The sequence below is a fragment of the Marmota monax genome, unplaced genomic scaffold (assembly GCF_021218885.2).
Source record: "Marmota monax isolate L192 unplaced genomic scaffold, Marmota_monax_Labrador192_F-V1.1 WCK01_AAM20220418_F8-fsc00086, whole genome shotgun sequence".
NCBI lineage: Eukaryota > Metazoa > Chordata > Mammalia > Rodentia > Sciuridae > Marmota > Marmota monax.
The window spans coordinates 5870372-5897481 of NW_026693086.1; the positions used below are offsets into that span (position 1 = coordinate 5870372).

Sequence of the window (27110 nt, forward strand, 5' to 3'; positions counted from 1 at the left end):
GCGAGCGCGCGCGAGGCCAGCGGGAGGGGGGAGGCTCGGGAGGGACTCTGGCGGGAGGAGGGACGGGGGAGCCACCCGGCAGCCCAAGTCGCCCCAAGCGCGAGACCCCTGAGACGGCTGCTGATTGGCTGACGATGGTGCAGGTGGTGGGCGCGCGGGAGACAGGGCGGCTTCTCTTACCCCCCTTCAACGATTCCACCCCCCCCCCGCCTCCCTCCGCCAGCGGCCGTTATTTCGCGCGCACGCGCACACAGCACCGCTGTCGTTGCTGAGCGGGAGAACAGGGGAGCGCGCGCCGGGGTACGGATGGGGCGGAGCCAACTTAGGCGCGCGCCCGTCTAACGGTCGGCATCCTCCGGCTTTCGCTTAAGCTTTTTGTTTCTTTTCGGCCACCGTCCACTCCCCTCCTCATTCCAGCGGTTTATTTACAAGCCCGTCCTGGTTCGTGGCTTCCTGAAGATGGCGTCCAAAGAAGTTTGCCGGCACCGCTCCCGTCCGACCCCAAGGGCAATTATACCTCAGCCCCCCTCCCCCCAAAAAACCAGGCTGAAGCACGGGAGGAAAAGCTGTATTTACAACACGCGGTGATACAAGGACTTAAAATTATATATATATATATATATATATAAAAGGCAGCGTGAGGAGTTGGCTGTCAGGAGGGACCACAGCGCTGGCCGGCGGCCAGGCCCAGGATGTTCGCCTGCAACACAGGAAAGAAGGGGACAGCAACGTTAGCGCCTAGGGGCAGAGCAGAGGCCAGGGAGAGCGCGCGCGCGCGCGCGCGTGTGTGTGTGTGTGTGTGTGTGTGTGTGTGTGTGTGTGTGTCCACGCATGCCAGATTACCTTCAGGAACGACTCCATCTGTTTCCCGGAGATGCCCTCCACGCGTTCCAGGTCCTCCACCTGGCAGGGCAATAGCGATGGCGAAAGAGGCCTGGGAGCCACTGCCCACCTTGCCCCACCCCCAACCCGGCTGCCCACCCAGGGTTGTTACCTGAGTAAAGGGGCCATGGAGCTCCCTCCAGCCCACGATGAGCTGGGCCTTCTTCTGGCCAATGCGCTGCAGGCTGCGCAGATCCCGAGCTGAGCCTTCGTTCAGCAGATCAAGTATTTTTTGGCGCCCATGGGCCAGCAGCTCTGGGCTGATCTGTAGCTCCCAGCAGTCCTCAGCCTTCTCCTGGGTCTCTGAGGCATCCAAGGACTCCAGCTATGAGGCAAGGGGAGGTGAGTGACAGAAACAGCAGCAAAGCGCTTTGGACTCTGCCAAGACTAGGAGCCTAGCAGCAGCTACCTCCCCGCCCTCTCCAGCCTCTTCTCTCCAGTCAAGTGTCTGACCAAAAATCCTTCCCTAATCTACTTCTTATTTTAGTCAATTTTTAAGAATGGTGATACCAGCACCTTTCTCAGAATTCTGGTGATCCAATGAAATTAGTGAATGTAAAGCACAAAGCAAGAATGATCTTTCCTTTACTGCTGGAAGAATGCATGGGAGAAAGCCATAAATAAACACCTGCTCATAGTCCTCTCTGTTTGTGGGTAGTTCTAGTGGTGTTTCATTTTGGGCACAGGAGCTTGTGTGTGTTTGAGTTTCTTGCGACCTTAGGTCATATTCCTGTAAGTGGGCTCTTAAGTATGTAGAGGGCAGGAGCAAGGCTACACATAATCAGCAGCTGAATGAGGGAGGGAACCATTCAGAAGGAAAAAAACCTGCCACCTGTCAACCAATATGATAGGGACATCAACATTGTTGCATTTCACTCTTAACTGCCTTAACAGGTACCATCACCACACACAGGGTAAACAAGCTGGAAGGTATCAGCCAGGATGTATAATTTCAAGGCCAGTGCTCTGCCCCCTACAGCTCACTCCCCTTTACCTCTGTTAGATTTGATGTGCATCCTAAACCTCCAGCTAGTCTCACCTTTCTCTTCTGGCCTTTCTTCTTTAGGACATGGATCTCAGCACTTGGGGATGCTGCCTGTTCCTGAACTGAAAATAGGAATTGTGAATTGGAATCAGGGCAGAGGCCACTTCCCCCCCTCTGCTGGAAGCCACCAGGTTCTCCCATCTGATTGCCCAGTTCTCTTCCACCCTGGTTAACCATTTGTTGGGTTACCACATGACCTTATTTCTGTATTGGAAAGTAACCTCAGTTAGTCTTATATTATCACACTAACCTCTCAACCCAATGTACTAAACACCTGAAGGCAAAGCACCCAGCACTGCTTCAGATCCTCCCCAGCCCTCCCTGAGGCCAGTATATGCTGGAAAGACATGAATGACATGGTGGCTACTCCTTCCTTATGGGATTGCAGTTATCTGGCCCCTAGATCCAACTTACTGAGTTGTAGGGGCATCACCACAGCCTTTTTCAGGGGTTTTGCTGTTGTGACTGTGCGACGGGGAAGGGGTCGGAGCATTGTGAGAGAGCAGTTCTCCTTCTCCTTTGCGTCTGAGGCCTCCTGAGCCAGCACCTTGGCCTCCAGTTCTTTTTGCTTCATCTTAAGCCTCTATTGGAAAGGTTCAGGAAAAGATATGAACCAGACCCCACCCCAGAGCAGCAGATTAGGAAGAGGAGGCAGAAATCGAAAAGAAGAAGCTACCAGGAGACAACTGGGCCTAAAATAATTAATGGCTTTCAAATGATCCAGAGGTGGAACAAGACTGTAAATACTGAAGGGAAGACTGTTCAAATAGGGTCCTCACTTAATGTGAGCTGGGTTTTAGGAAATACAATGTAAAATCTCTTTGGAATATTTTCCTCTTACCTCCTCACATCTCATCAAAGTTGTTTTTTTCAAAGTTCAATCATATTAAGGATATTCAAGCAGAAGTCTAAGAACTTTCAGTTGAGAGTGAAAACTGGACTCTAGTCTAGCCTGAGTGTCCTGCCCTGTCTGGAGATCCTGGGATCACTTCTCAAGGCCATTAAAAACCCTAGCCCAGGGCTAGGGTTGTGGCTCAGTGGTAGAATGCTTGCCTAGCATGTGTGAGGCACCACATAAAAATAAAGGCTTAGAAAATAATTATTAAAACACACACACACACACATTATTATTATCACACACATTAAAAACTTACCTCAATCTCCAAGTCCTTCTCCTCCACTGTCTTAATGAGCACCATCCGCTCCCGCTTTGGGGTATTCAGCAGAGGGGTCCCTTGGGTCCCGTGGGAACCCAGCAGGCGGTCCAGGCTCAGGAGGCGTTCCAGCATGGCTGGATCCATGCTGCTTAGCTTCTGCAGGGGGCTGAGCAGTCAAAGAAGTTATTCCCCATTCTCCCGCCTTTCTCATTACTTTTTCCAGCAACAAGATTCTTCTTGTGGCTTAATTTGGTGTATCTGTGATTCCAGAACCCCGATGTTTAGTTGCTAGACAATCCTGAACAAGTCATCCAGCCTGACTATAATGTTTTCATTAGGCAAAGTAACCTCGAAGAGATGTCAGTTAAGAACAATCATTTAATGAACACTTGAGTGCCAGGTATTAGAGATCTATGACAGTGCCCTGCCCTGGAGGCGCGCTGTCTAATAAGTAAAGAGATCATAATAGGTGACAGCAAGGACTCAGGCGGAAGTCATCTTTAGCAGGGCTATAAGAGCCCCTAAAAACCTCAAATGCCAAGCCTTTATCATGTGGGAAGCAGGAAAGGCCTATCTTCAGTCCTGGCTGAGCACAGAGATGTCTATCACTCATTTCTGCCTGGAATATCACTCCTCATCTGTCACTTCTGACCTGAGTTATCTTTCAAAGTTAGTCTGATGCTGCCTTTCCTATGATGTTCAGATTGATTGTTCATCTTCTTTACTACACTAAGAACTAGCTCATCAAGGACAGAGACTATATCCTGTTCTTAATGTGCAAATGCCTTAGAAGATGAGGATCACAATACATGGGGGCAAACGCTAAAAGTTATTTCTTCCTTCTTTGCTTTCACAGAACAAGCAGCTTACTCTCTGTACTACATACCTGGCATCATACGCTAACTTTCCCATCTTACTTACCCCTTTTGAAAAGTGAGACCTCAGGTCTGACTATGATGTGCTACATCTCTGAGCCTCCCCTTACCAGAGTATCTATTTGGGAGACAACCTTCCTGTTCATATAATACACTTGTGTAAGTTTCTCTAAGTCTATGCACATAGGGGAGGGAAATGCTAACATATAGCTTGGGAAAGACAAGATTGAGAGATGGGACTGTGAATAAGCAAGCACCTTTTGTGTGTAGCATCTTCCTCAACTATAACTGCTCCCTGAGGTGTGCAGTGATCCTTGGCATTCTTAGGTCACCTCTGTTCAGTAGTCTTAGCACTTACATAGAGAGGCTCTATTTGGGCTAGGGGTCAAAATGAGACAAAGTGGCTCCTTGGGATCAGGAAAGGTTAAGTGTCAGAGAGAATCCAAGGCCACTGAACAGAAGTGATCTCAGAATTGGTATATATTGGGCATGAGATAGGACAATCAGAAATGGGGAGGGTAGATAGCAACTAGTTCCCTAGAGAGTTCTGGAGAGGCTTGCCCCTAACACACAGACTGAGAAGTCTCAGGCATCTGTCTTCATCTTATCTCCTTTGCTTTGCTCTCATTCTCTGAACCTGAAAAATCTCATTGATTATTCTTGAACAAAAAGTAAAACTGCTCATCCTTCAAACAGTTGCCCCCAAATTTGAAGTTTTGCTGCAGTCATGTAAAGGGACTGGAAAATGGAAAGGGAGGGGGCCATAAGCCCAAGAAAGAGGCTTCTGTAGTTCCCAAGGCAGTGGCGCCAAGAATAGACTGATCTGAGCACTTCAGTATTTCAACAGAGTATGATTTTGTGTGAATTCACTGGGAGAGGAACAAGTTCACAGCTATCTTTGCTCAAGGATCTGACAAGATAAACCCACTGCTATTCTGCAGCTGAGACCCAGCAGGAATGGGGGTACATCCAAGGGCATCACTTCTCACCTGAGTTTCTGGGAGGCAGAGACTGGAGCTACTGTGGGCTCAGGGCTTCTAATCTCCTCTTCCTCAGAACCTTGGGCTTGCTTCACCTCTGATGGGCCTAGCAGTTCTTTCTGAGACGGCTTAACAGGTGCCAAGACTAAAAGATTGGGGCAAGGTGTAAGAGGGGTGAAGTGTGGCTTCAGCAAACTTCCCTACTTGTCCAGACCTGGCCTTTCCACTCTTGCATCCTCTAGTCCTCACCATGAAGCTGTAGGCTCTCATTGGTGAAAGGCCGGTTGATGACCTCCTTGGACCTAGCAGCAAAGTTGAGTGCAGAGACTGTATCTAGGTAGAAGCGTCTCTCAGGGGCAATGTTGGCAATGAGTATGCTGTGGGCAGAGCCACCCAGAGAGTCCTGACAGATGGGGATTAGAGTAGATGGGTCAGAATCTTAGCCTTCCCGTTCCTTTACTACTATTCCCCCAAACCCCAGCAGGCCTAAGAACCTCCTTTCCTGGTCCCTTCTGGGCCTGACCTGCAACAGGCGAGTAAGCTTGCTGTCCCGGTAGGGTACACGAGGAAGGCCCTGGTTCAGCGCATCCACCACCTTGCCCAGTACAAACAGGGAGGTGTTGATGGCTCCACTCTCTTTGAGCCGTAGACCCTGGTTGCCTGTGCGCCGGTTGTCCTCTGAGCCAGCCAAATCAATCAGATAGAGTTTTCCCTCCCGCTGCCGAAATGGGGCCAAACGTTCCCTCTGATCCACCTGAAGGGGAAGAGTAAGGGCAGTAAGCTTAGCTCAGGCTTCCAGAGCTTCCCAGGGCCTCCCCTTTGTCAATGGCTCTCACCTTAACCAGGAGCACGGCATGACTGCGGGAAGAACGCTGGTTGAGACGGGTGGCTCCTACAGTCCGATTTCTACTGGCTGGCAGGAAGTGCCGCTCAAAATCAGCAAAGCTAGTGATGGGTTTCTGTGTGAGGCCTGGAATCAGGATGTTTCCTCTACAGTCTTCTCGGATCACCAGGTCTCCTGATGCAGGGTCCAAGAGGTCTAATACCTGAGGAGTAATAGGTAGGGCCAATTCTCCATGCATAGGCTGCTTATTTCTTGGGGACCAGTCTCCTTTTCTCTGGTGGATTCTCAAAGTTATGTAATCTGCTACTCTGACCAGAGTAGAGCTTCACATTCTAGAACCCTGTCTTGGCTCTTTGTTTCTTCCCTCCCCAATCAGCGACAAGCCTCACCTTTTCCTGGTAGATCTCTAAGTAGGACATAGTAACAGAGAGGGCCCATGGCCGGCCCTCAGCACCTTCCTCCCTTGTCATCTGTAGGAGGTCCACGAGAGCCCGGGGAATCACTCCAGGTAGCTCTGGGCTACCCAGCATTGTGTGAGTCTTCCCTGGGGAAAGAGTGGAGGAAGCTAAGAGGTTTCCCTGTTTCCTTAGCCCTTTCTGTCCCACAGCTGTTCCCCTCTGGCTCCCTCACCTGCCCCAGTAGGTCCATAGGCAAGCACACTGGCATTCTGTCCTTCTAGCAAGTGCCTCAGGATGGGCTGCACTGAGCCTGCATAGATGTCCTGCTGAGAGCTCTTCTCCCCATAGAAGGCATCAAATCTGTAGGCAGGAAGAAAGAAGTTTTAACAGGGTGTTCTGATAACACCCAGAATCAGAGCATACTGATTTTAGATTAAAAAGAAAATCTGTCCCTTTTTTTTTTTTTTTTTTTTAGCTCAAAGACCTTAAAAGCATCCACTGAAGAGCTCCTGTTTCCCAGTCTTTGTATTGGGTTAGAAAAACTGAAATAAATCTGATGTTGCTACTCTTGGGATTTTGCAATCTAGTGGGATAGACAAATACCCATACTTTGCTATGAAACAGAAAACAAAAATCATACTGGGAGTTAATTAATTCTACTGAAGGAAGATTTTGCCAGAAGAGAAAGAAATTTGCCGGGCATAGTGGCACAGGTTTGTAATCCCAGCAGCTTGGGAAGCTAAGGCAGGAGACCACAGTTTCAAAGTCAGCCTCAGCAACTTAACAGGGCTGTAAGCAATCTGGTAAGACCATGTCCCAAAATTTTAAAAAATTGGAGCTGGGTATGTAGCTCAGTAGTAGCCTAGCATGCATGAGGTTCTAAGTTCAATCCCCAGCACCACCACCACCACCAAAAAAAAAAAAAAAAAAATTTTTAAAGGGATGGGGATATGGCTCAGTGGTTGAACACTCTTGGGTCTAAACCCTGGTACAAAAATAAATAAATAAATTTAAGTATAAAGAGTAGCACATAGACAAGACATGATGTGAAAGGGCTCAGCTTCCCATCTGTTTCATATGGCAGCACATATAGAATAGTATTTGTAGGGGTACTTAAGAGGATGCTGTTTAGGAATTGACTGAACACACACCTGCAGCTCATTTACTTGCCCTGGCAGAGAGGCTATGGCTTAGACTACTTACATTTAGTACATATTGACAGGATATGCCTGTAAAGAAACTTAAGCCAAATTATTAAGGGCCTAGAATAGGAGACAGCAAACTTCTGTAAAGAGCCAGACAATAAATATTTCAGACTTTATGGGCCATTGTTGAGAGCCACAGCCGAAGGGGCCCCAGCAAACTTCCAGCTGCCAGCAGCTGGAAGTTTGCTGGCAGCTGGAAGTTTGCTGGGGCCCCTTCGGCTGTGGCTCTCAACAGGCCATGTGGTTCCTTTGACAACTACTTAACTCTGTGACTGTTGTCCAAAGCAACTAGGACAATATGTAAATAAGTGATAAAACTTTACATAAAGACTCCTTGTCAGATTTGACCTATAGGCTTACCACCCCTACAGGCCAAGGAGTTTGAACTTTGAATCCCCAATGGAATTTTCAAGTAGTTGCCTTTATGAGTTCCATTTCCCAAATCTGCGTGATCCTCTCTGATACTGCCCAGCTGTACCTTGGTTGGCCTATATTCTCATATCCTCATATCCCCCAAACCCTACTCAAGGATCCCCTGCTCCCCTTTGCTATTTCTTCCTCCATTTGTGCCAGTTTCCCCTATAAGAATGAATAGTAATATATGTCAGATTCACCCTCCAGTCTTTCCCCCAGAGTCTTTCCCTGTTAGCATGTGCATCCATGAACATTTCCTGAATAAACAAATAAAGGTTTAGAGAACAAAGCTGTGCTGAGGAGGGAGCAGGATCCTGGGGAGACAGATCTAAGAAACTGACTAGGAAAGTGATATGATCAGGCCTAGGAGAGGAAGGAGGAGTAGCCTGAACCTTACTGGTATTTTAGAGTCTCTTGGTAGTTCCTCCAGTTGGCAACCTCAAGAGAGCAGCTATCTATGCCTCGCACACAGGGGGATTCACTTGTTCCAGATGTTCCATCCACAAATGGCCGCAGCCGCACAGCCACCCTTACTCGAGCTGGAGGTGGGCGCCGGCCAGACCCCATCTTGCTTAGCCGACAGCGACCAGCTCCTGGAGAAGAGAAGGTATAAACATAAAGTATGGTGGTAACACAGAGGAAACAGAGACCAACTTTGCTGGGGACCACAGCTCACTTAGAGGAAAACTCTTTCCATGCTTGGTTGTGCTGTGGGTGCCCCCCACCCCCACAAGCTCAGGCCCAGTTCCTGCCCTCTCTACAAGTTCACTGAGGTGCAGAGGCTTCTCAAACTATACTGTGTATATAAATAACCCATATTTCCTTGTTAAAATTCAAATTTGGCTTCAGTCCATAAGGTGATGCCTGAGATTTTGCATTTCTTTTTCTTTTTTTCTGAGGTGCTGGGGATCAAACCTGAGATTTTACATTTCTTAAGAAATTCCTAGGCACTCTTGCTGTTGGGGCTAATGTTGAATTGTCAAGGTGTAGTAGACTAGTACTTCACAGGGTTGTTCTAAAGAATAAAACACTTAATATCCAGGCTGGGGATATAGCTCAGTACCTCCAGTAATTGAAAATTTAAAAAGAAGAAGAAAAAAAGAAACAAACAAATTTGACATCTGAGCCCACCTAAAAACAGTTTTAAGTTCTCTGTAATTTTTTTTTTTATGGTATTGAGGATTTAACCCAGAGGTACATTATCGTTGAGCTATATCCCCAGCCCTTTTTATCTTTTGAGACAGGTCTCAGTAAGTTGCTGAGGCTGGCCTTGAACTTGAAATCCTCCTGCCTTAACCTCTCCAGCTGCTAGGATTACAGGCGTGTGACACTGCATCCATCTGGGTCTCTATTTCTTATCTGAGGTTATAATATACTCACATGTCTCCCTAAACTATTAATAGAGGTTTTCTCCTGGTGGATGATTATGTGGGTTTATTTATTTTTTTTTTAATGGTACTTACTTCTGTAATGCTGTATCACTGACATTTAAAAAAAAAACAAAACAACATTGTGAATGTCTTTCTTTGGAAGGAATCAGGTTGAAGAGCAGCCCCTAGTCCCCTTCTGTCCTAGTTTAGTCTGAAAAAGGTACTGATATTAATTCTTCTCTCTCATAAGCTTTTCATCACTTGCTTCTGATGATTAAATCTAAGTTATTTGAGGAAAAAATAGCAATTATGAATTATTTTTATCATTAGAAAACACAGTGACAAATCTGAAGAGGGTATTACTCTATTTTATGTTGGAGGATAGAATAGTAAAGCTGATAGCTAGTAGCAGAATTCAAACCTAGATCTCTTCACTCCCAAAATTCTGTTTTTAACAAGGATGCCATATTGCCTCCTTTTTATGTACTACCATGGAAAGCTCTTGTCAATTCTGAATTTCTCTTCCTTCCTGGTGGTAGCAGCTGGTTGCCCAGAGCCAGAGGCCCCTAAGAAGGCAAAAGAATGGTTGGTGTATGCAGTCATCATTACCCCTGGAAAAAATTTTATACATAAGTAAGGCATGCCCATAAGTAGATGGCCTGTTTGAAAAACTAGCCTTCTGTTTCTTCATCTGACAAATGGGGTCAGTAACTCTGTTTCCACTGCATGGTTCACAAAGCACTTGGCTATCTAGTCCTCGTTTGTTCCTTGTGGCAATCCTGAAAGTCGAGAGGCAACAGGTAAAAACCTTCAATTGCATGTGTGCAGATACAAAATTGAGGTGCAAAGAGCTTTGCTGTCTTGTCAAAAATGTGTGCAATAGCCTCCTGTGTGATTTTTTTGAGAGAATAGAGAAAGAAAAGATACACTTAGGGAAGCTCAGTGATCCATATAAGAAGAAGTCAAGTCTACAATGAGGAAGAGTATAGATTTTGGTCAGACAGCTGTGTTTAAATTCTAGTTCTGGTCAGGCGCAGTGGCATATGCCTATAATCCCAGCTACTCAGAAGACTGAGACAAGAAGATCACAAACTTGAGGATAGCCTGGTGAAACTTGGTGAGACTCTGTCTCAAAATAAAAACAGCTGGGGATATAGCTCAGTGGTAGAGTACTCCTGAGCTCAATCACCAATACCATTAAGAAAACTAACAAGAAAACAGAGGTGGGGGGTGTAAGGATTTTATGAGAATTTAAAGGAATAATTGCAAAATGCCAGTACAGTGATTAGCATGTAGTCAGGAGATTCATTATTCAAGGTACAATGGCCTGGGTTCAACAAATTGAATAACCTAGGGAGACAATTTTTCATTTCTGTGCCTCAATTTCCTTAATCATATAATGAGAATAAATTAAAAATACCTATTCATGGGTTGTTAGGGGAGAAAGTAATTCATGACAGTGCTTAAAACAACATCTGGTACTTGATTAAAAAAAAAAAAAAAAAAAAACAAACCAGTTTTTGAGGCTGGGGCTATAGTTCAGTGGTAGAGTGCTTGCCTCCCACATTTGAGGCACTGGGTTTGATCCTCAGAGGGAGGGAGGGAGGGGAGGGGAGGGAGGGAGGAAGGAGTTGTGTCAATCTACAACTAAAATAATAATAATTTTTAAAAAAAGCTCAGTTGTCTTATTTTATATTCATCCCCCATTCCCATTTTCCAAATAAGGAAACCTCAGAATAGAGAGGTTAATATATTTGCCCATGTTCAACAGCTAGCAAGTAACAGCTTCAAATGAAAGTCTAACTTCAAAGTCTATATGTGAATCCCTTCTCAGTCCCTTCCATCTTTGTATCCCTGTGGGACTTTGAGTCAGAGGCAAGTTCTACCTATTAGCTGTGTCATCTTGGAAAGGTTACTTAACCACCCCAAAGTTCAGTTTCTCTTTATAAAAATAATAACAGTAACTATCCACATAAGATTGATTCAAAGTAAAAATGTACATGTTTAGCAAAGTGCCTAGCAGTCAAGTACTCAATAAAAGTTAGCTGTCATTATTATAATTATTATATGTTCTTGCTACTCACACTTCAACCCCTTCAACTTGCTTCTGCCCTTATTATTCAGCAGTGTCACCAATACCTCTCTACCACAAGATACAGTAGACACCTTCAGTCCCAATCCGATCTGACTGCCCAGCAGTATTCAATATTCTTTGGAGACACACTATTCTCTCACCATGCCATCCACTCCTCTGGTTTTCTTACTACCTCTTAGTTCACTCCTTGGCCATTCTTAAATATTTATCCTCTCTCTAGACCACGGTCTCTCATCATTGGCATTATGGGCTAGATAATTCTTTGCTATGTAGCTGTCGGGTTTTCCCCTGCTCTCCTTTCTATTCCTGATGCCTGGCACAGAATAGGTTCTCGGGAGCACTTGCTGAAGAAATTAAGATTGGATGATCTGGCTTGTTCATTTCACATTTTCATCATTAAAATGTCTCACTGCTATCCCTGCCCCAGAGCTCACAATCTAGGGGTGAAGGCGAGGCACATGTTAAGAACTGCTTACAGTACAAGAATCTCTCTCATCATAAAAACAACTCTGAGATTGGTTGATGCTAGTACTTCTTTTAATTTTCTCCTCTCCTACAATTCCCAAGTTTCATCAACTTAACTCTTCTCTCCTTTATGCATGAGGAGACTGAGCCAAAAGAATGTCTTTGGCCTTCTTTACATTACAAATAATACTTGGTGCTCTTTTCTTATAAATACTTAGCAAACTACTATTCAACCTTTGACACTCACTTCAAATATCACATCACATCTTTAGTGGGGCACCTGTAATCCCTTATATTTAGGAGGCTGAGGCAGAAGGATTACAGGTTTGAAGCCAGCCTGGGCAGCTTAGACCCTGCCTCAAAAACAAATTAAAAAATAAAACCAATAAAACAAAAAAGGCTGTAAATGTAGCTCAGTGGTAGAGCACTTACTTAGCATGTTCAAGGCCCTGGATTCTATCCCCAGTACTGCCCTCCCCCCCAAAACTAAACTCTTTAATGAAGCCCTCCCAGAACAGAATACCCAAGGGTTTATTACAGATTCCACACTATCTGTAGCAGTTTATACATATCTGTCATAGTACATCTGTTCATGTTACTACTGAAACAGACTGAAAGCTCTCTAGGGAAAAAGCAATTCAAGTATTTTAATATCTATTAAGTATCAGACACAATAGGTTTAAGAAGGGTGAAGGGAAGTATTGCCCAGACAGGAACAGCAGGTACTTGGGCATAATGGTTAGAGGCAGAGACCCTAGAATCAAATTGCCTGAGTGTGAATTCAGACCCCACCCACACTTACTAGTTTTGTTAACTCTGAGCAAGTCATTTAACCCACTTATGCTGCAGTTTCCTCATGTCAGAAACAAGGACAAAAACAGTAACACTGTGTGAGCATTAAATGGTTCATCACCATAAAATGCTTACAACTGTGCCTGGAGCACAGCAACAGCAACCTGTGTTAGACACTCTCCTAAATACCTTTGCTTCCCTGACAAACTGTAAGAAGCTCAAATAATTTGCTCTAGTATCCACCATAATCACGGATCAGAAGAGAGGAGAGGAACATGTAAACAAATACTTGTATACAGTCTTTCAACCCTAAAACAGCATTCACGCTGGGCGCGGTGGTGCACGCCTGTAATCCCAGCAGCTTGGGAGGCTGCGACAGGAGGATCGCGAGATCAAAGCCAGCCTCAACAAAAGTGAGGCGCTGAACAGCTCTCTAAATAAATACAAAATAGGGCTAGCATGTGGCTCTGCAGTCAAGTACCTCCGAGTTCAATCCCCGGTCCCCCCAAAAAACAAAACAAAAACCGCATTCACTTCCAGGATTAGAGGGAAAGGAAACAGTCTTTTAATTCCCTTTTCTGTGATCTCGGCTCATTTTGTGCTGTTAACTCACAACTAGCTGCAGCCTGGTGCGAACCTCAACCAGCTCGCCTGCATCTCCAGGGATCTCTCTGCACCCAAACACCATGTCCTGCACAGAAACGTTCTCCTCAGACGACCAACCCCTTCCTTCTTGTCCTTACGATCAGAGCGTTAGCCACTTTTCCCTTGATTACTCAAGTAACCCCCAAGGATGGGGTCGTTGTTCCTATTTTTCAGACAAAGAAGTTGAAGCTCAAAAAAGGAAAAATGCTCCAGGTTCAAACCCAAGCAGTTAGGTCTAGGTCGGGTCTCAACCTGAGTCTACTGACCCGAGCCGTAAGCAGGAAGCAGAGAGGACCAGGGCCTGACGCTCGCAACCCCCACTCCCGCCTTCTCTCTCTCCCGGTCCCTGCGCCATCAAGGACTCTTCCTGGCAATCCAGGGAGCCCAAGCCAGACTTTGACGCATTACCCCATAAAGCCCCAGACCTTGTCGGGTCTGTATACCTGAGGTAGCCGCCGCCATCTCGCGTCGCCTCAGCAGCAAGGAGGACCCAGCAACCATTCCACTCCCTCCTTCGGGCCCGCCTCTCCCATTCGAATTGCCCGATGACCCGCCCCTCTCCCAGGATCCACCAATCACGGCTACTCGCTGCCGGAAGCCTCTGCCTGTGGTTAGTAACTAATCCGCCTTCTAGAGCTGGTCTGCGGGTCCCGCAAGTAAAAGTTTCCCCTGGCGGAGGACGCATGCGCACGCACATCGGCCGCGCAGCCGTTAACTTCGGGCATGCGCTCAGGTGCGAACCCGGATGCAAAAGGCATAGATGACAGTGGCTGATGCCGGTACTGGGAACCGAGCCCGGCACCACCTTCAGGCTTTCAGGTTTCCAGGCATAGATTTGTGTGAGTATTTTCTTCTCATTTTTTTCCCTCCTCAGCTACGAATCAAGTAGACAGTGATCCAAGGCACTTGATCGATTCCTCCAGAAATGTCCTTGTGCTGAATACAATTTTCACTATTTTAGTGGCAGAGAGGTGATTATAGGTAAGAAAGGGAAACAGGACAATTCTGTAAACGATGGCAGTGATCCTCACTTTGTACATTTTATTGCCTCAGAAGTTGTTTCACACGTCTGTGTGGTGGGGGTGGTTTTGTTAATTGTGGGAGTTAAGGGTGCCGCAATATCCAGTCTGCAGATCTGGACCACCCTGTGTTCTGGACAGTCACATTGTATTCATCTCTTGCTGATCCGAAGGCCACTGTATGTCCCCTTGTGTCACATGTCTGAGCTGAGGAGACCAGCTCAATGGAGATGAGCTCGATGTCCTTATTTTAGAAGTTGGCACATCGAAGTGAACTTTATGTAAATCTTTACTTGTTACTCCCAAAATGTATCCTTAGGGGTTCAACAGTCTTAAGTAGTTTTCCATCTCTTCTGGAAGCTTATCCAGGGATGACCATCCCATCAAAAATACCGTTTAGGGATGAGGATATAGCTTAGTTGCTAGAGTGCTTGTCTCACATACACAAAGCCCTGGGTTCAATCCCCAGCTCTGGGGGAAAAAAAAAAAATATATATATATATATATATATATATATATATATATATATATATATATATATATATATATATATATAGTTCAAAGTGAACAGGAAAATTACCCAAAACAGATCCAGTGGGCCACAGGAGAAGAGAAGTGGAAGTCCTCACACCGAGATAGTGGTCATTTCGGCTTCTGAAACCAGGCTCCCCACCACAAGCTTCCTGCCCTATCCTAGCTGCTGTTCTGGCTTGAACAACCCCTACTTGCATACCTACCTATTAGAAGCCAGGACCACTTTGTAACCTGATCTCCTGCACTGCCTTATCTCCTTGTAACCTGATCTCCTGCACTGTGCTGTAACCCCACTGTTTGGGTCCCAGAATTTTCAAGTGTGAGCTCATCTGTGTCCGCTAGCATAAATAAACCCAAGTTCTCCTACTTCAAGTGTCACTTGGTTTCTTGTCAGTCTATTTTTCCACATTTCTTGAGGCACCAGCAAGATTCCAACCATTCTGATTCCTCGAGCCAACAGCCAGTGGCTGGACTGCACTGAGTAGGAAGGGACTCATTAGGTGGTGCACCACCCATAGGTATTCTAGTTCCTTCTTCACCCTGGAGTGCCAACCCTCCAGGCAGCCTTGCCCCAACCAGACTCCAACGGCAACTCCAAGAAGAAATCTACCAACTCACCTGGCAACTCGTCTGGACCCAGTAAGACCCTAGAAAAGTCAGTCCCCAGTCAGGTCCCATCCCACTGGGCGGAAGGGGAGCTTGATCAGTCCCCAAAAGAAACTCTACAGGTCAGGGACCTCCCAAAGTGGGGAGGAAATCCAATAACCTTTGATGTGTGAATGTGTGGATGAGCGATCTGATTTGCTGGCATCTCAGATTTGAGTTTGTTGCTCCATGGCAGAAAGCTACAGAGTCTGAATGGGTCTGTTCTGCAGTTCCACGGTGGCCCTCATGTAGCTTAAGGTGGCATCTGGGCAACCGGATCCAGAGTCATGAGGCTGACCCCACCATTGATTCTAAGAGGCACCTAAGTTCTTTTTGAAGGCAGCCAGGCAGACATCTGGTTGGTCTCTTCTCTTGAAGGGGCACCCTCCCTTGTTTGTCTTTGTATCACCAATTCAAAGAGGGGAACACATAGGGTGGGAAATAGAGAGCACTACCTGACTACCATGGGTGGAAGTTCCTTGAAACCTTAGACTTAAAAATTTCAAGAAGGGATTCTCAGGAGACTATGGGATCAAATGTCTCCAGGAAAGTTGCACACACTGTGCAAATTGGAATGGCCCTATGAAGAAGTACTGTTAGGGCGGTCTATCAGGTTGTAATAGGGATCCCCAGATACCCAAATCAGTTCCACTGTATCCTGGCTTCAGATAGCCCAAAGCCTGCCTCCTTGGGTCTGATGTGCTAACAAAAAGGGACAAAGCAGCTTTTTTTTTTTAACCTGCAAATGCCATGATTTTATTCTCTTTTAATGCTGAGTAATATTCCATTATGTATATATATACTACACTTTCTTTTTTTAATTTTAATTTGTTATATATGACAACAGAATGCATTAAAATTCATATCACACATATAGAGCACAATTTTTCTTATCTCTGGTTGTACGGGCAAAGCAATTTTTGTGGCCCAGGTAAAGAATCCCAAAGACCATGAGCTGATCAAGCTTGTTTTGCAAGAGGACCCAGAGGATGAGCCAGCTGTGCTGCCCCCCAAACGCTCCTAGCATGCTGCCACCATCGAGGCAACCAACACTGCATCTCCCAGACACCCTGCTGCCTTCAGTGAGTCCCCCTCAACCTTTTCAGCAGCCTCCCAGTCCAGACAGCACCCCAAGCTCTCCTCTGGCCTGGAGGCCAAGTCCACAGCCCATGAGGCAATGCCATTGTTCATCCCAAGCACCATCCCCTTTGACTGTGACCCTCAAGATGCCACTCCAGGAAATGCAGGGGCTACCACAGATAAATGGGACAGACAGCATTATCCAGCCCAGGTGCTCTATCCTGTATTACCAATCTTTTAGTACCACAGATCTCCTAAACTGGAGACCCTACACACCATCCTATTCAGAGAAGCCCCAAGCCATGATCAGCCTCCCAGAGACCATATTTCAGAACTACCAAGCTACTTGGCATGATTGCCACCAGATCCTTCCATATTTCAACATGGAAGAGTGACAATGAATCTTGACAGATGTTCACAGCTGGCTCCAAGGGGAAAGCCCCAGCAGGAACCCTAGATGCAGAAGCTTGGGCAACTGAGGCATCCCTGATGCTTGGCCTGCCTGGGACTTCATTATAGTGGATGGACAAGGAGCCCTCAGTCAGTACTGTGGTGCCCTCCTACAGGCTTGGCAGGAGCTAAAAAGCCAATAACACGTTCAAAACCGCAGCAGTTATCCAGAAACCAAAGGAGTCATCAGCTACTTCTACAAGAAACTGCGTGAGGTCTTCTGAATGTACACTCTTTTTGATTCAGAAACATCAGAAAACCAGTGAATGGTCAACATAGTGTTTGTGTGGCCCAACCTACACTGACATTCACTGGAAATTCCAGAAACTTGAGGGCTCGCTGGAATGAATGTCACCGAGCTGATAGAAGAGGCAAACAGGGTCTTTGTGAATCAAGACCATGAGGCTAAATGGGAAGCCAAAAAGAAAATGAAAATCAAGGTATCTTTATTGGCTGCAGCTCTAGCAAAATCTGACCAGGTAGTCAGCCCCACCATGAAAGGGGGGACCCAATAGAAGAGCCCTGCTCTGACAAGACCACTGAGCCTATTGCAAGGAGACTGGCCACTGAAAGAATGAATGTCCTCATCATAAGGGACCAATATAAGGACCCAACAAGACTGCTCAGGGAAGAAGACAAAAATGGCAACCTAAACCAGAAACTAGAACCTCATTGGTCTGGCCAGAATCAAGGCAGACTAGGGAAAACCAGGCTCCTTACTACAGAGCCCCTGAGAACCCACAGTCAAAATGAAGGTGGGTAGCCAGTTAGTGACTTTCGTGGTTGATTCAGTCACTGAACACTCCATGGTCACTGTACCTGTGGCCCTACTCAGCACAGTAGTCGGTACCACCGGCACCTAAATTACCCAGCAGTTGTGTGAATCCTGGATATGCCAGCTAGGAGGACACATGGTGACTCACAAATTCTTGTACCTACCAGAATGCCCAATTCTCCTGCTGGGAAGAGACATACTAACAAAGCTCAGAGCCCAAATCACCTTCACCCAGGGAGGGCTCACAAGTCTTACATTGAGGGAACCAAACATCCTTATCATGGCAGGATTGTACCTATAGAAGATGAATAGCAGCTTTACCTCCAGGAGAGGGGGAACCTGATGAAGCCCACCTGCCTGTTGGAGGAGTTTCCTGATGTCTGGGCTGAGAAAGGGCCCCCAGCTTGGCTCACAACCATGGACCCATAATGGTAGATCTCAAACCTGGGGCTCTCCCTGTTAGGCAGAGACAATATCCAGTGCCATGGGAAGTATGTCTGGGGATTCATGCCCACTTGCAGTGGCTTAAGGATGCAGGAATACTGGTTGAATGCCAGTTGCCGTGGAACACCCCACTGCTGCCTGTCAAGAAGGCAGGAAGAAGTGACTACTGACCTGTCCAGGACCTAAGGGCAATCAGCAATGCCTTTATCATGCTGCACCCAGTGGTTCCCAACCCCTATACTCTTCTGAGCCTCCTGCCACCATAAGCAAACTGGTTCACCTGTCTGGACCTAAAAGACACTTTCTTCTGCCTCTACCTGACCCTGGCTAGCTAGCCTCTATTCACTTTCCAGTGGGAATACCCCCAAAGGGGAAAAAAAACCACAAATGACCTGGACTAGACTGCCTCAGAGATTCAAAAACTCACCCACCCTGTTGTGAGAAACCCTAGTAGCAGACCTGTCAACTTTTTTGAAAGAAAACCCAGGCTGTACCTTGTTCCAATATGTGAATGACCTTCTCCTGGCAAGTCCCAACTTTGAGAAATGCTGGGAAGGAACAAAAGCATTGTTAGCCTGCCAGGCAGGCTACAGAGTTTCTTGGAAAAGGGCCCAATGTGCCAGCAAGAGATCCAGTACCTTGGGTTCATCATTTCCGAAGGATGACACACCCTAGGTCCAGAAAGAAAACAGGCCATCTGCTCCATTCCACAACCAAAGACTGAAAAGGATGCCTAAGAATTCTTTGGAGCAGCAGGGTTCTGCCACATCTGGATACCTAGATATTCTAGCCTGGCCAAATCACTCTATGAAGTCACAGCAGGTTCTGAAAAGGACCCTCTGAACTGGAGACAGGACCAAGAAAAGGCTTCCCAAGAGGTAAAGAGAGTGTTTGAATCAGAGTCCTTACCCAAACAATGGGTCCATAGCAGCGGCCTGTGGCCTACCTGTCAAAACACATGGACCCAGTTGCCTCAAGGTGACCACCATGTTTTCAGGCCTTGGCTGCTATGTATGGTAACCTTAATCGAGGAAGTCAAAAAGCACACCCTGGGATAGGATTAATGTTGAGATTTCCCATTCTGTTGTGGCACTAATGAATGGGCAAGGACACACATGGTTAACCTGTTCCAATGTAGCTCATTATCAAGGACTACTATGTGAAAACCCATGAGTCAGGTTTGAAACCATGTGAAATTCAAACCCTGCTGTTGCAGGGAAACAGATGACCAGAAACAGCAAGCAGCACTCAGAGAGAAGAACTCCAAACTTTATTTTACACTGGCGGGCCCAGAGGAAAACAAAACTCCAAATTCTGAGCCCTGGTCCACAGTTTTTCACAATATTTATAGGTTATTTGACATCATCTTAGACCCATCCTATCACTGGGGCTTTCCTCTTTAAAAAAAAAAAAAAAAAAAAACAGTTCCTAATCTATGCAGCTGAAGACCGTATGCAGGGTCTCTAACATAAAGGATGCTTACAGAAACAGATAAGAAAAACAGCTCTTTTCATAGGCATCTGTTACGTTTCAAGACGGAGTAGTCAGATTCCTAGGGCAGTTATTTACAACCCAAAAGGTAGGGGCCCATGATTAATTAGGCTTCCTGGAGAGAGGGGAACAGAACTGACCCCTCCCCAGGTATTGGTTTCTTATTGTAATGTTTTTGTAATTTCATTTCATAACCAGGTCTGGTTTTGCCATCACACTGCTACTTTCCTGCCAACAGACAAAGGGCCTCCAGATCACAACTGTGAGGAAATGATGGATGGAGTTGACTCTAACAGACCAGACTTAATGGATGTCTCCCTCTCAGATTCGGAACTTGAACTCTTTCCAGATGGAAGCAGATTTGTCCAGAGAGGACAATGGAAAGCTGGGTTCACAGTCACTACTGCTAACGACATCACATAGGCTGAAGCCCTGTTGCAAGGATGGTACACATAGCTAGCTCAACTTTGGGCATTGGCCCAGGCATTATGATGGGCAAAAGGGTAACAGTGAACCTCTATACTGATTCAAAGAATGCCTTTGCCACCCTGCACGTGAATGTAGTGATCTACAAGGAAAGAAAGCTACTGACATCAGAAGGAAAAGAGATTAAGAAGAAGGAAGAAAAATCTCCAAATGTTGGATGCAGTCTGGGAGCCATCCCAGGTGCAGGGGCCACGAAAAGGGCTCAGACTGTGTCAGCAGGGGAAATCACCTGGCTGACCGTGGGACAAAGGAGGCTGCAGAGAAACTAAGTTCCCTCAGAGAGCTGAATCGAACCGCCAAGCTCTTGAGGGCCCCAGAGCTGCCTCCTACCCCTAATTATACTAAGGAAGAGGAACAGTGGGCAAAGGAATAAAGGAAGAAGGTAGCTGGTGGAAGCTGCCTGACCAGAGACTCTTTGTCCCCAGTATTGTAGCACATGTGCACAAACTAATACTAAATTAAGCCCCAGGGTACAAACAATAGGAACCAGGCTTTTCAAGGATGTGCAGATAGATTTCACAGAGGTCAAGACCTGTTGGGAATACCAATACCTCCTGGTCCTTGTCTGTACTTATTCAGGGTGGGTTAAAGCTTTTCCTAGATGCACAGAAAAGGCAGAAGTAGTAAAGGCCCTTTCGAGAGAAATTATTCCCAGATACAGGCTTCCACTCTCTATCGGATCAGATAACAGACTGGGCTTCATTGCAGAAATAGACCAAGGCCTGGCTCAGATGTTAAAAATAAAATGGAAACTCCAAGCAGCATATAGACCTTAAAGTTCAGGTAAAGTAGAGCACATGAATTGGATCTTAAAAACCACTTTATCTGCGCTCTGCCAGGAAACTCAGTCCCCCTGAATGGAAATATTACCATTAGCCCTACAAAGAGCATGCTGTACCCCACAACCCTCTGGTTAACCACTCACCCTTTGAGATTCTCTATGGCAGATCCCCCTCTCAGGCTTAGAGGAGACCTCAAGCAGATTGGAAACTTGGAAATGTCTTGACATCTCCAAGCCCTGGGAAAAATCCTACACCATACCTTCCAAGAAGTTTCAGAAAGGACCCCCATCCCCATGGGTAACTGGGCTTATCCCCACCAAACAGGAGACATGATTTGGGTAAAGGATTGGAAAAAGGAGCCATTCCAGCCTACTGGTCCCCATCTGGTAATATAGGCAACTCCCACTTCTGTTAAGGTTGCAGGTGTTACTCCCTGGATCCATCACTCCTGGATGAAGAATGCAATTCCAACAGACCTTAACAATTGGCAAACAGTATGGGACCCAACTACCCCCATCAAATTAAGCACAGAGAATGACCCAGGAATCCACAGCAAATAGAACTCCAGCCCTGCTCTGACCATACTCCAGAGGCTGGTCGGTCAGTGCACAGCAGAAGCTTGAGGATTCACCTATCAAAATATAAATGAACCCCCTCTGTTAACATCTATCCCTTGCTGCTAATAAGCACTGTTGCTATATGCCTTGATGTTGGATTAGATGTCACTGAACCCCAAGATTGGAGCATGGGTCAGAGATTGTGACTAGCCTCCTGCTATCTCCTTAGAACAGGAAGTTGTGCTGCTGTCTGGTTGTCTGTAGCCTGAACACACTCCCCTCCCCATTCCTTTCAGCTATTAATGCTCCTGGATTACACTTTGCCACCTCTCTTTTATGGGTTACTATAACCCTAGCAAACTGATAATGGGAAAAGGGGCTTATGTTGTTACCTATCTTTCCTACTTTGTTATCATAAAATACATACCTCCCTTTCCACACGCTACACGTGCTCCCAGTGCACTGACCCCAGCACTCATTTTACACCCTGCCTCTCCACAGACAACCATGCAGACATAAGGGGACAACTTATGTTTATGGAATGGCTACTGTGGAACTTGGGGAACTACTTGTTACCTTCAACCCAGGCCTCATCATCCCTTCAGTCTCTTGAGTGGGCCCGGACTTGTGCACCCATTCCCCACTCCACCAGAAAGCCCCCTTATTCCATACAAACCACCCACGCCTCTTAATTTGGACTCCCAGTTGGACCTGTTGCTAAGTGCAGCCCCACTCCCTTCTTAATGATACCAACCTTCAGCTGGCCAAGTATTGCTGGTTGTGCTTATCCATGGAAACCCTGCATTACTTAGCCTCGCCAATACTATTGGGAAATTTTACAGCCACAGAGCCCCCTCCAAATTTATCCATGAGGCCCATTTAGGGGCAGTCATACTGATTCAACAGGCTCCTGAATGCATGACAGCAATGAAGGGGCAGAGCCTTCATTGGCAATTTAACTAGGGACCAACGTGACCAAGCATTAACAGGTGGATGGCCCACAAACACAACATGGTGCCACCCCCGACAAGGCCTATTTATTATATGTGAGACAGATGGCTTATGTATGCCTGCCCACTAATTAGACAAGGACCTGCGCTTTGGCCTTCCTTATCCCTCAGATGAACATAGTACTTAATAACCAAACCCTCCCCATAACCTCTGTCGGCTCGTCTACAATCAAAGAGAACCATCCAGTTCATACTGCTGCTAATTGGATTGGGGATAATAGCCAGAATAGGTACAGGCATAGGAGGAATCACTTCATCAACCACCTTTTACTACAAACCATCTAAGGACTTAACATGATACTGAACAAGTGGGCCAAATCATTAGTACCCCTACCTGGCTGAGGCAGTTTTGCAAAATCGGAGGGGAATAGACTTAATAACAGCTGAAAAGAGAGGAATCTGTCTCTTCCTCAATGAAGAATGCTGTTATGCAAACCAATCGGAGATCATCAGGGATATGGCCCAGCAACTATAGGACTGAGTCCCACATAAATGACAGGAATTAGCAGATTCCTGGAGCCACTGGAATAACTTCTGGAGTTGACCTTCATAGCTCCTCCACGTGACTGGCTCCCTCCTCATAATCCTATTGGCACTTTTATTTGGTCCATGTATCCTCAATCTCTTTACCTGCTTTCATCCATGATTAGAGTCAATCAAACTGTAATTATTGGTAACCCAATATAGGCCCCTTGGCCAGGAGGAACCTGATGAAAATGAGGGGTTTCACTCTCCCAACAGGCCTGAGGTTGATGCTGATCCACAAGTTGGAAAAAGCACCAAAAGGGGGGAATGAACAGGAAAAATATCCAAAACAGACCCAGTAGGCCACAGGAGAAGTTATCAGTTAAACCAGAGGTGGGCCTAGAACCAAGTGGAAGTCTCTACACAGAGATAACCGCCATTTTTGCTTCTGTAACCAGATTTACTTACTGCCCTGCCCTAGCCGCTGTTCCCACTTGAGCAACCCAAATTTCAAACCCACTTGTTAGCAGCCAGTACCACCCTTATAACCCAATCTCCTACACCGCCCTATAAAAACCCTGTAAGCTCACTGCTTAGGGCCCAGAATTTTCAAGTGGGAGCCCACTGAGGTTCGCTGAGTGTCACTGAGTTTCTCACCAGTCTGATTTTTCCATAATACTAGAATCAGGCTAATACATAGAATAATATTCCCATGAGCTCAATGAAAGGGGTTGGTTTTATAGACAGGCTAAAGAAAGCAGAAACAGAATGAAGAAGGGATTGGTCATTTCAAAGTTAATTTCCTCTCAAAGTGGTGATAAGAAGATGAAACCATAGGAAAATAACTGATTTGTTAACAAAGTTACTTCAGATTACCCTTTGCAAGAAACTTCCTTATCATGTCAATTGAAACTGGCTATTTAGGAAATTTGAAGTTTTTTCTCTCCTGATTTCTTGGAAGGCTGGCTTCATTTTGGGTGTAGAACTTTAGCACAGATTACTTCATTTTAATTTTTAGTGTGGACTGTTAAGGCTTAGTCCAAAACAGTGGACTTCTATAATTTTTATTATTTATTTATTTAGGTACTGGGGATTGAAGCCAAGGGTGCTTTACCATTGAGCTACATCCCGAGGCCTATTTGTTTTTTATTTTGAGACAGGGTCTCAATAAGTTGCTGAAGATCTTGCTAAATTCCTGAGCTGGCCTTGAACTTTACAATCCTCTCGCCTTAGCCTCCCCAGAAGCTGGGATTATAGGCATACCCTACCCCCTGTGGCTGTAATTTTATTGAACACAATAAATTCCTGTATGCATATGTAAGCATGTCTCCTACTGGTCCTGTTTCTCTGGTAGAATCTGACCGATATAGCAAGTAGCCTTATTTATTTAACTGAACAAGTAAAGGTTAGCTATGAATTCCCTTGTTTTAGTTTGTATACAAACCAAGCTGTAATCCCACTAATTATAATTTCCCCCCTTTTTTTCCCTCAAAGTTTCCTGCTTCATTATCTTCATAAATTATCCTCTTCAATCTTTTTAAAGACTTGATCCCATCATTTTTCTCCTTTTTCCAGAATCTTCAGCCTCTTCTATTTTTCCTTCCTCTTTATCTTATAAACATTGATGTCTTTCCTGCCTAAGAAAAAACAAAACCTCCTTCCTTGCATCCCCCTGTAACTATGACTTACTAGTTAATCTTCTGGCATTCTATAGCCAAATTTAAAATATTCAACTCTTGCTGCCAGCATATCCTCACTTCCCATTCATTTCTTAACTATCTGCAGCCTGGCTTCAGCTTCTCCCAATCCACTGCAATTTTTTTTTGCCAAAATAACTAATAACTGTATGGTTGCTGAAACATCAACAAACATCAAAGGGAGGAAACTGAAGTCTCTTCTTGACTTGTCCGTGATATTAGCCACTCATTGAAATTTCTCTCTTCCTTTCCAGTGTATTCTCTTTACCTCCCAAAACACTCCATTCTCTAGTTCTTTAACTGATTCTACTTCTTTGCACCATGCATCAAATGTTGGTATTCCCCAATCCTCTGACTTCAGCCTTTTTCTTATTTTATATACCCATAGTTTTCTTGAGGTTATTTCTTTCACATTCATCACTTGAATGTCATTGTTTCTATGCTAATGACTCATGAATCTGCTTTTTAATTTTTTCTTTTGGTACTGGGAATCTTACCCAGGAGAGCTACAACTTTTGATCCTCCTGCCTCAGCCTTCCAAGTTGCTGGGATTACGTATGTGAATCACCTCTGTGCATGACTCATGAACTTAGGTTGCTCCATTTAAAATCCGCTCCAGGGCTGGGGTTGAGCTCAGTGGTAAAGTCTAACATGCATGAGGAACTGGGTTCGATTCTCAGCACTGCATATAAATAAAGATCCATCGACAACAAAATATTGAAAAAAATCTGCATCAAGGTTTATTCCTGGGGATAGGAAGGGCAGTAGAATAAAATAGGGATTATTATTGCTGTATGTATATAGGTGACTGTATGACCAATGTGATTCTGCAACCTGTACAATCAGAAAAATGAGAAATTATACCCCATTTGATTCAAATGTATGATTTGTCAAGATCATTGTACTGTCATGTGTAACTAATAAAAAATAAATAAATAAATAAAGATTTATTCCCAAATCCTGTCATTTGAGATAACATGGATGGACCTGGAAGACATTGTGATAAATGAAATTAGCCAGACAAATACTGCATGGTCTCACTCATATGGGAAATCTAAAAGTGTTGAAAAGTGGGAAGTGGGATGATGGTTACCAGAGGCTGGCAGAGGGTGGTAGATGGGGAAGGGAAGAGATTGATCAAAGGATTCAAAGTTTCTGTTGGACAGGAGAATAAGCTTTAGTAATCTGTTGCAGGAAATGGCAATTATAATTAGTAAGAATGCATTGTATAGGGGTCAGGGTTGTGGCTCAGTGGTAGAGCTCTTACCTAGCATACATGAGGCAGAGGCACTGGGTTCAATCCCTGGCACCACATAAAAATAAAAATAAACAAAATAAAGGTATTGTGTCCATCCACAACACACACATATATATAATGCATTGTATATTTCAGAATTGCTAAAAGCAGATTTTAAGTGTTTTTAATCACAAAAAAATTAGCACATGGCCAGGCATAGTGGTGCACACCTATAATTCTAGCAACCCAGAAGGCTGAGTCAGGAAGATTACAGGTTCAAAGCCAGCCTCAGCAACTCAGAGGCCCTAAGCAAATTGGTGAGACCTTGTCTCAAAAACAAAAACAAAAATAAAAAATATAAAAAGGGCTTGGAATGTGACCCAATGGTTAAGTGTTCCTGGATTTAATCCCTGATACAAAAAAAAAATTATATATATATATATATATATATATATATATATATATATATATGAGGGTGGATTTTGTTAATTAGCCTAATATAATTATTTCACATCATGAACATGTCAGAACATCCTATTGTACCTCTTAAATATAAATAGTATTTGTCAAAAATAAAATGTTAACAAAAACTTTATTCTTCGATGCTACTTTGCGTAATAATGTTGTATCTCAACCAGGATTTACCAGATACTTCAGAATTCAACAAGTCTAAGAACTAATTAGTTTTTCCTTTTTTTTATTCCCCATCTCAGAGGATGATACCCTTCTCTTCCCAGTTGCCCAAACTACATCCTCAGCCCTTTCTTTAAATTTTAAAAATTTTGAGAAGTTGCTGATGCTGGCCACAAATTTATGATCCTCCTGCCTCAGCCTCTCAATTTGCTGGAATTACATGTGGGAATCACCATGTGCAGCATGACTCATGAACCTAAGATCCATTAAAAATGATGAAAGTATCTTTCACTCACCCTCAAATGTTCAGTGTCTACCTTCCCTTCTACCCCCTATCTCTCCAATTCTTCCTCTTCTCTCGGTAACTGCCTTTGTTCAAACATTCATCATTTTTTATCTAAACTTGGTTTCTTAACTTTCTTATCTCATTCTGTTCACCTTTATTATTTAAAATTTAACCTTTATTATTTATTTATTTTTTAATGTGGTGCTGAGGATCAAACCCAGTACCTCACCTGTGCTAGGCAAGGGTTCTACCACTGAGCTATAGCCCCAGCCCTCACCTGCAGTTTATTTTCGCCACTTACAACAGAAAAATGATGCATTCATATAAGTCCTACTAGTCTTCTGGGTAAACT

The 27110-nt window shown here is 45.0% G+C and overlaps 1 protein-coding gene and 1 long non-coding RNA gene across 2 annotated transcripts; one reads left to right on the top strand and one right to left on the bottom strand.

Moving 5' to 3' along the window:
• Positions 1 to 552: 552 nt before the first annotated feature.
• On the bottom strand, positions 553 to 13767 carry Kif22 (kinesin family member 22). The gene is made up of 14 exons (XM_046454622.2): positions 13611 to 13767; positions 8198 to 8393; positions 6414 to 6541; positions 6173 to 6327; positions 5776 to 5985; positions 5463 to 5693; positions 5189 to 5342; positions 4949 to 5084; positions 3082 to 3250; positions 2342 to 2510; positions 1922 to 1989; positions 995 to 1207; positions 844 to 903; positions 553 to 700 (listed from the first exon to the last, which is right to left on the bottom strand). The coding sequence occupies exons 1-14, from the start codon at positions 13666 to 13668 to the stop codon at positions 653 to 655; spliced, it is 1995 nt and encodes a 664-aa protein (XP_046310578.1). The 5' UTR covers positions 13669 to 13767; the 3' UTR covers positions 553 to 652.
• Positions 13768 to 13861: 94 nt separating this feature from the next.
• On the top strand, positions 13862 to 25560 carry LOC124099486 (uncharacterized). Its single transcript, XR_006853964.2, has 2 exons — positions 13862 to 14006; positions 19804 to 25560. It is a non-coding gene; the product is annotated as an uncharacterized LOC124099486 (long non-coding RNA).
• The last annotated feature ends 1550 nt before the right edge of the window (positions 25561 to 27110 follow it).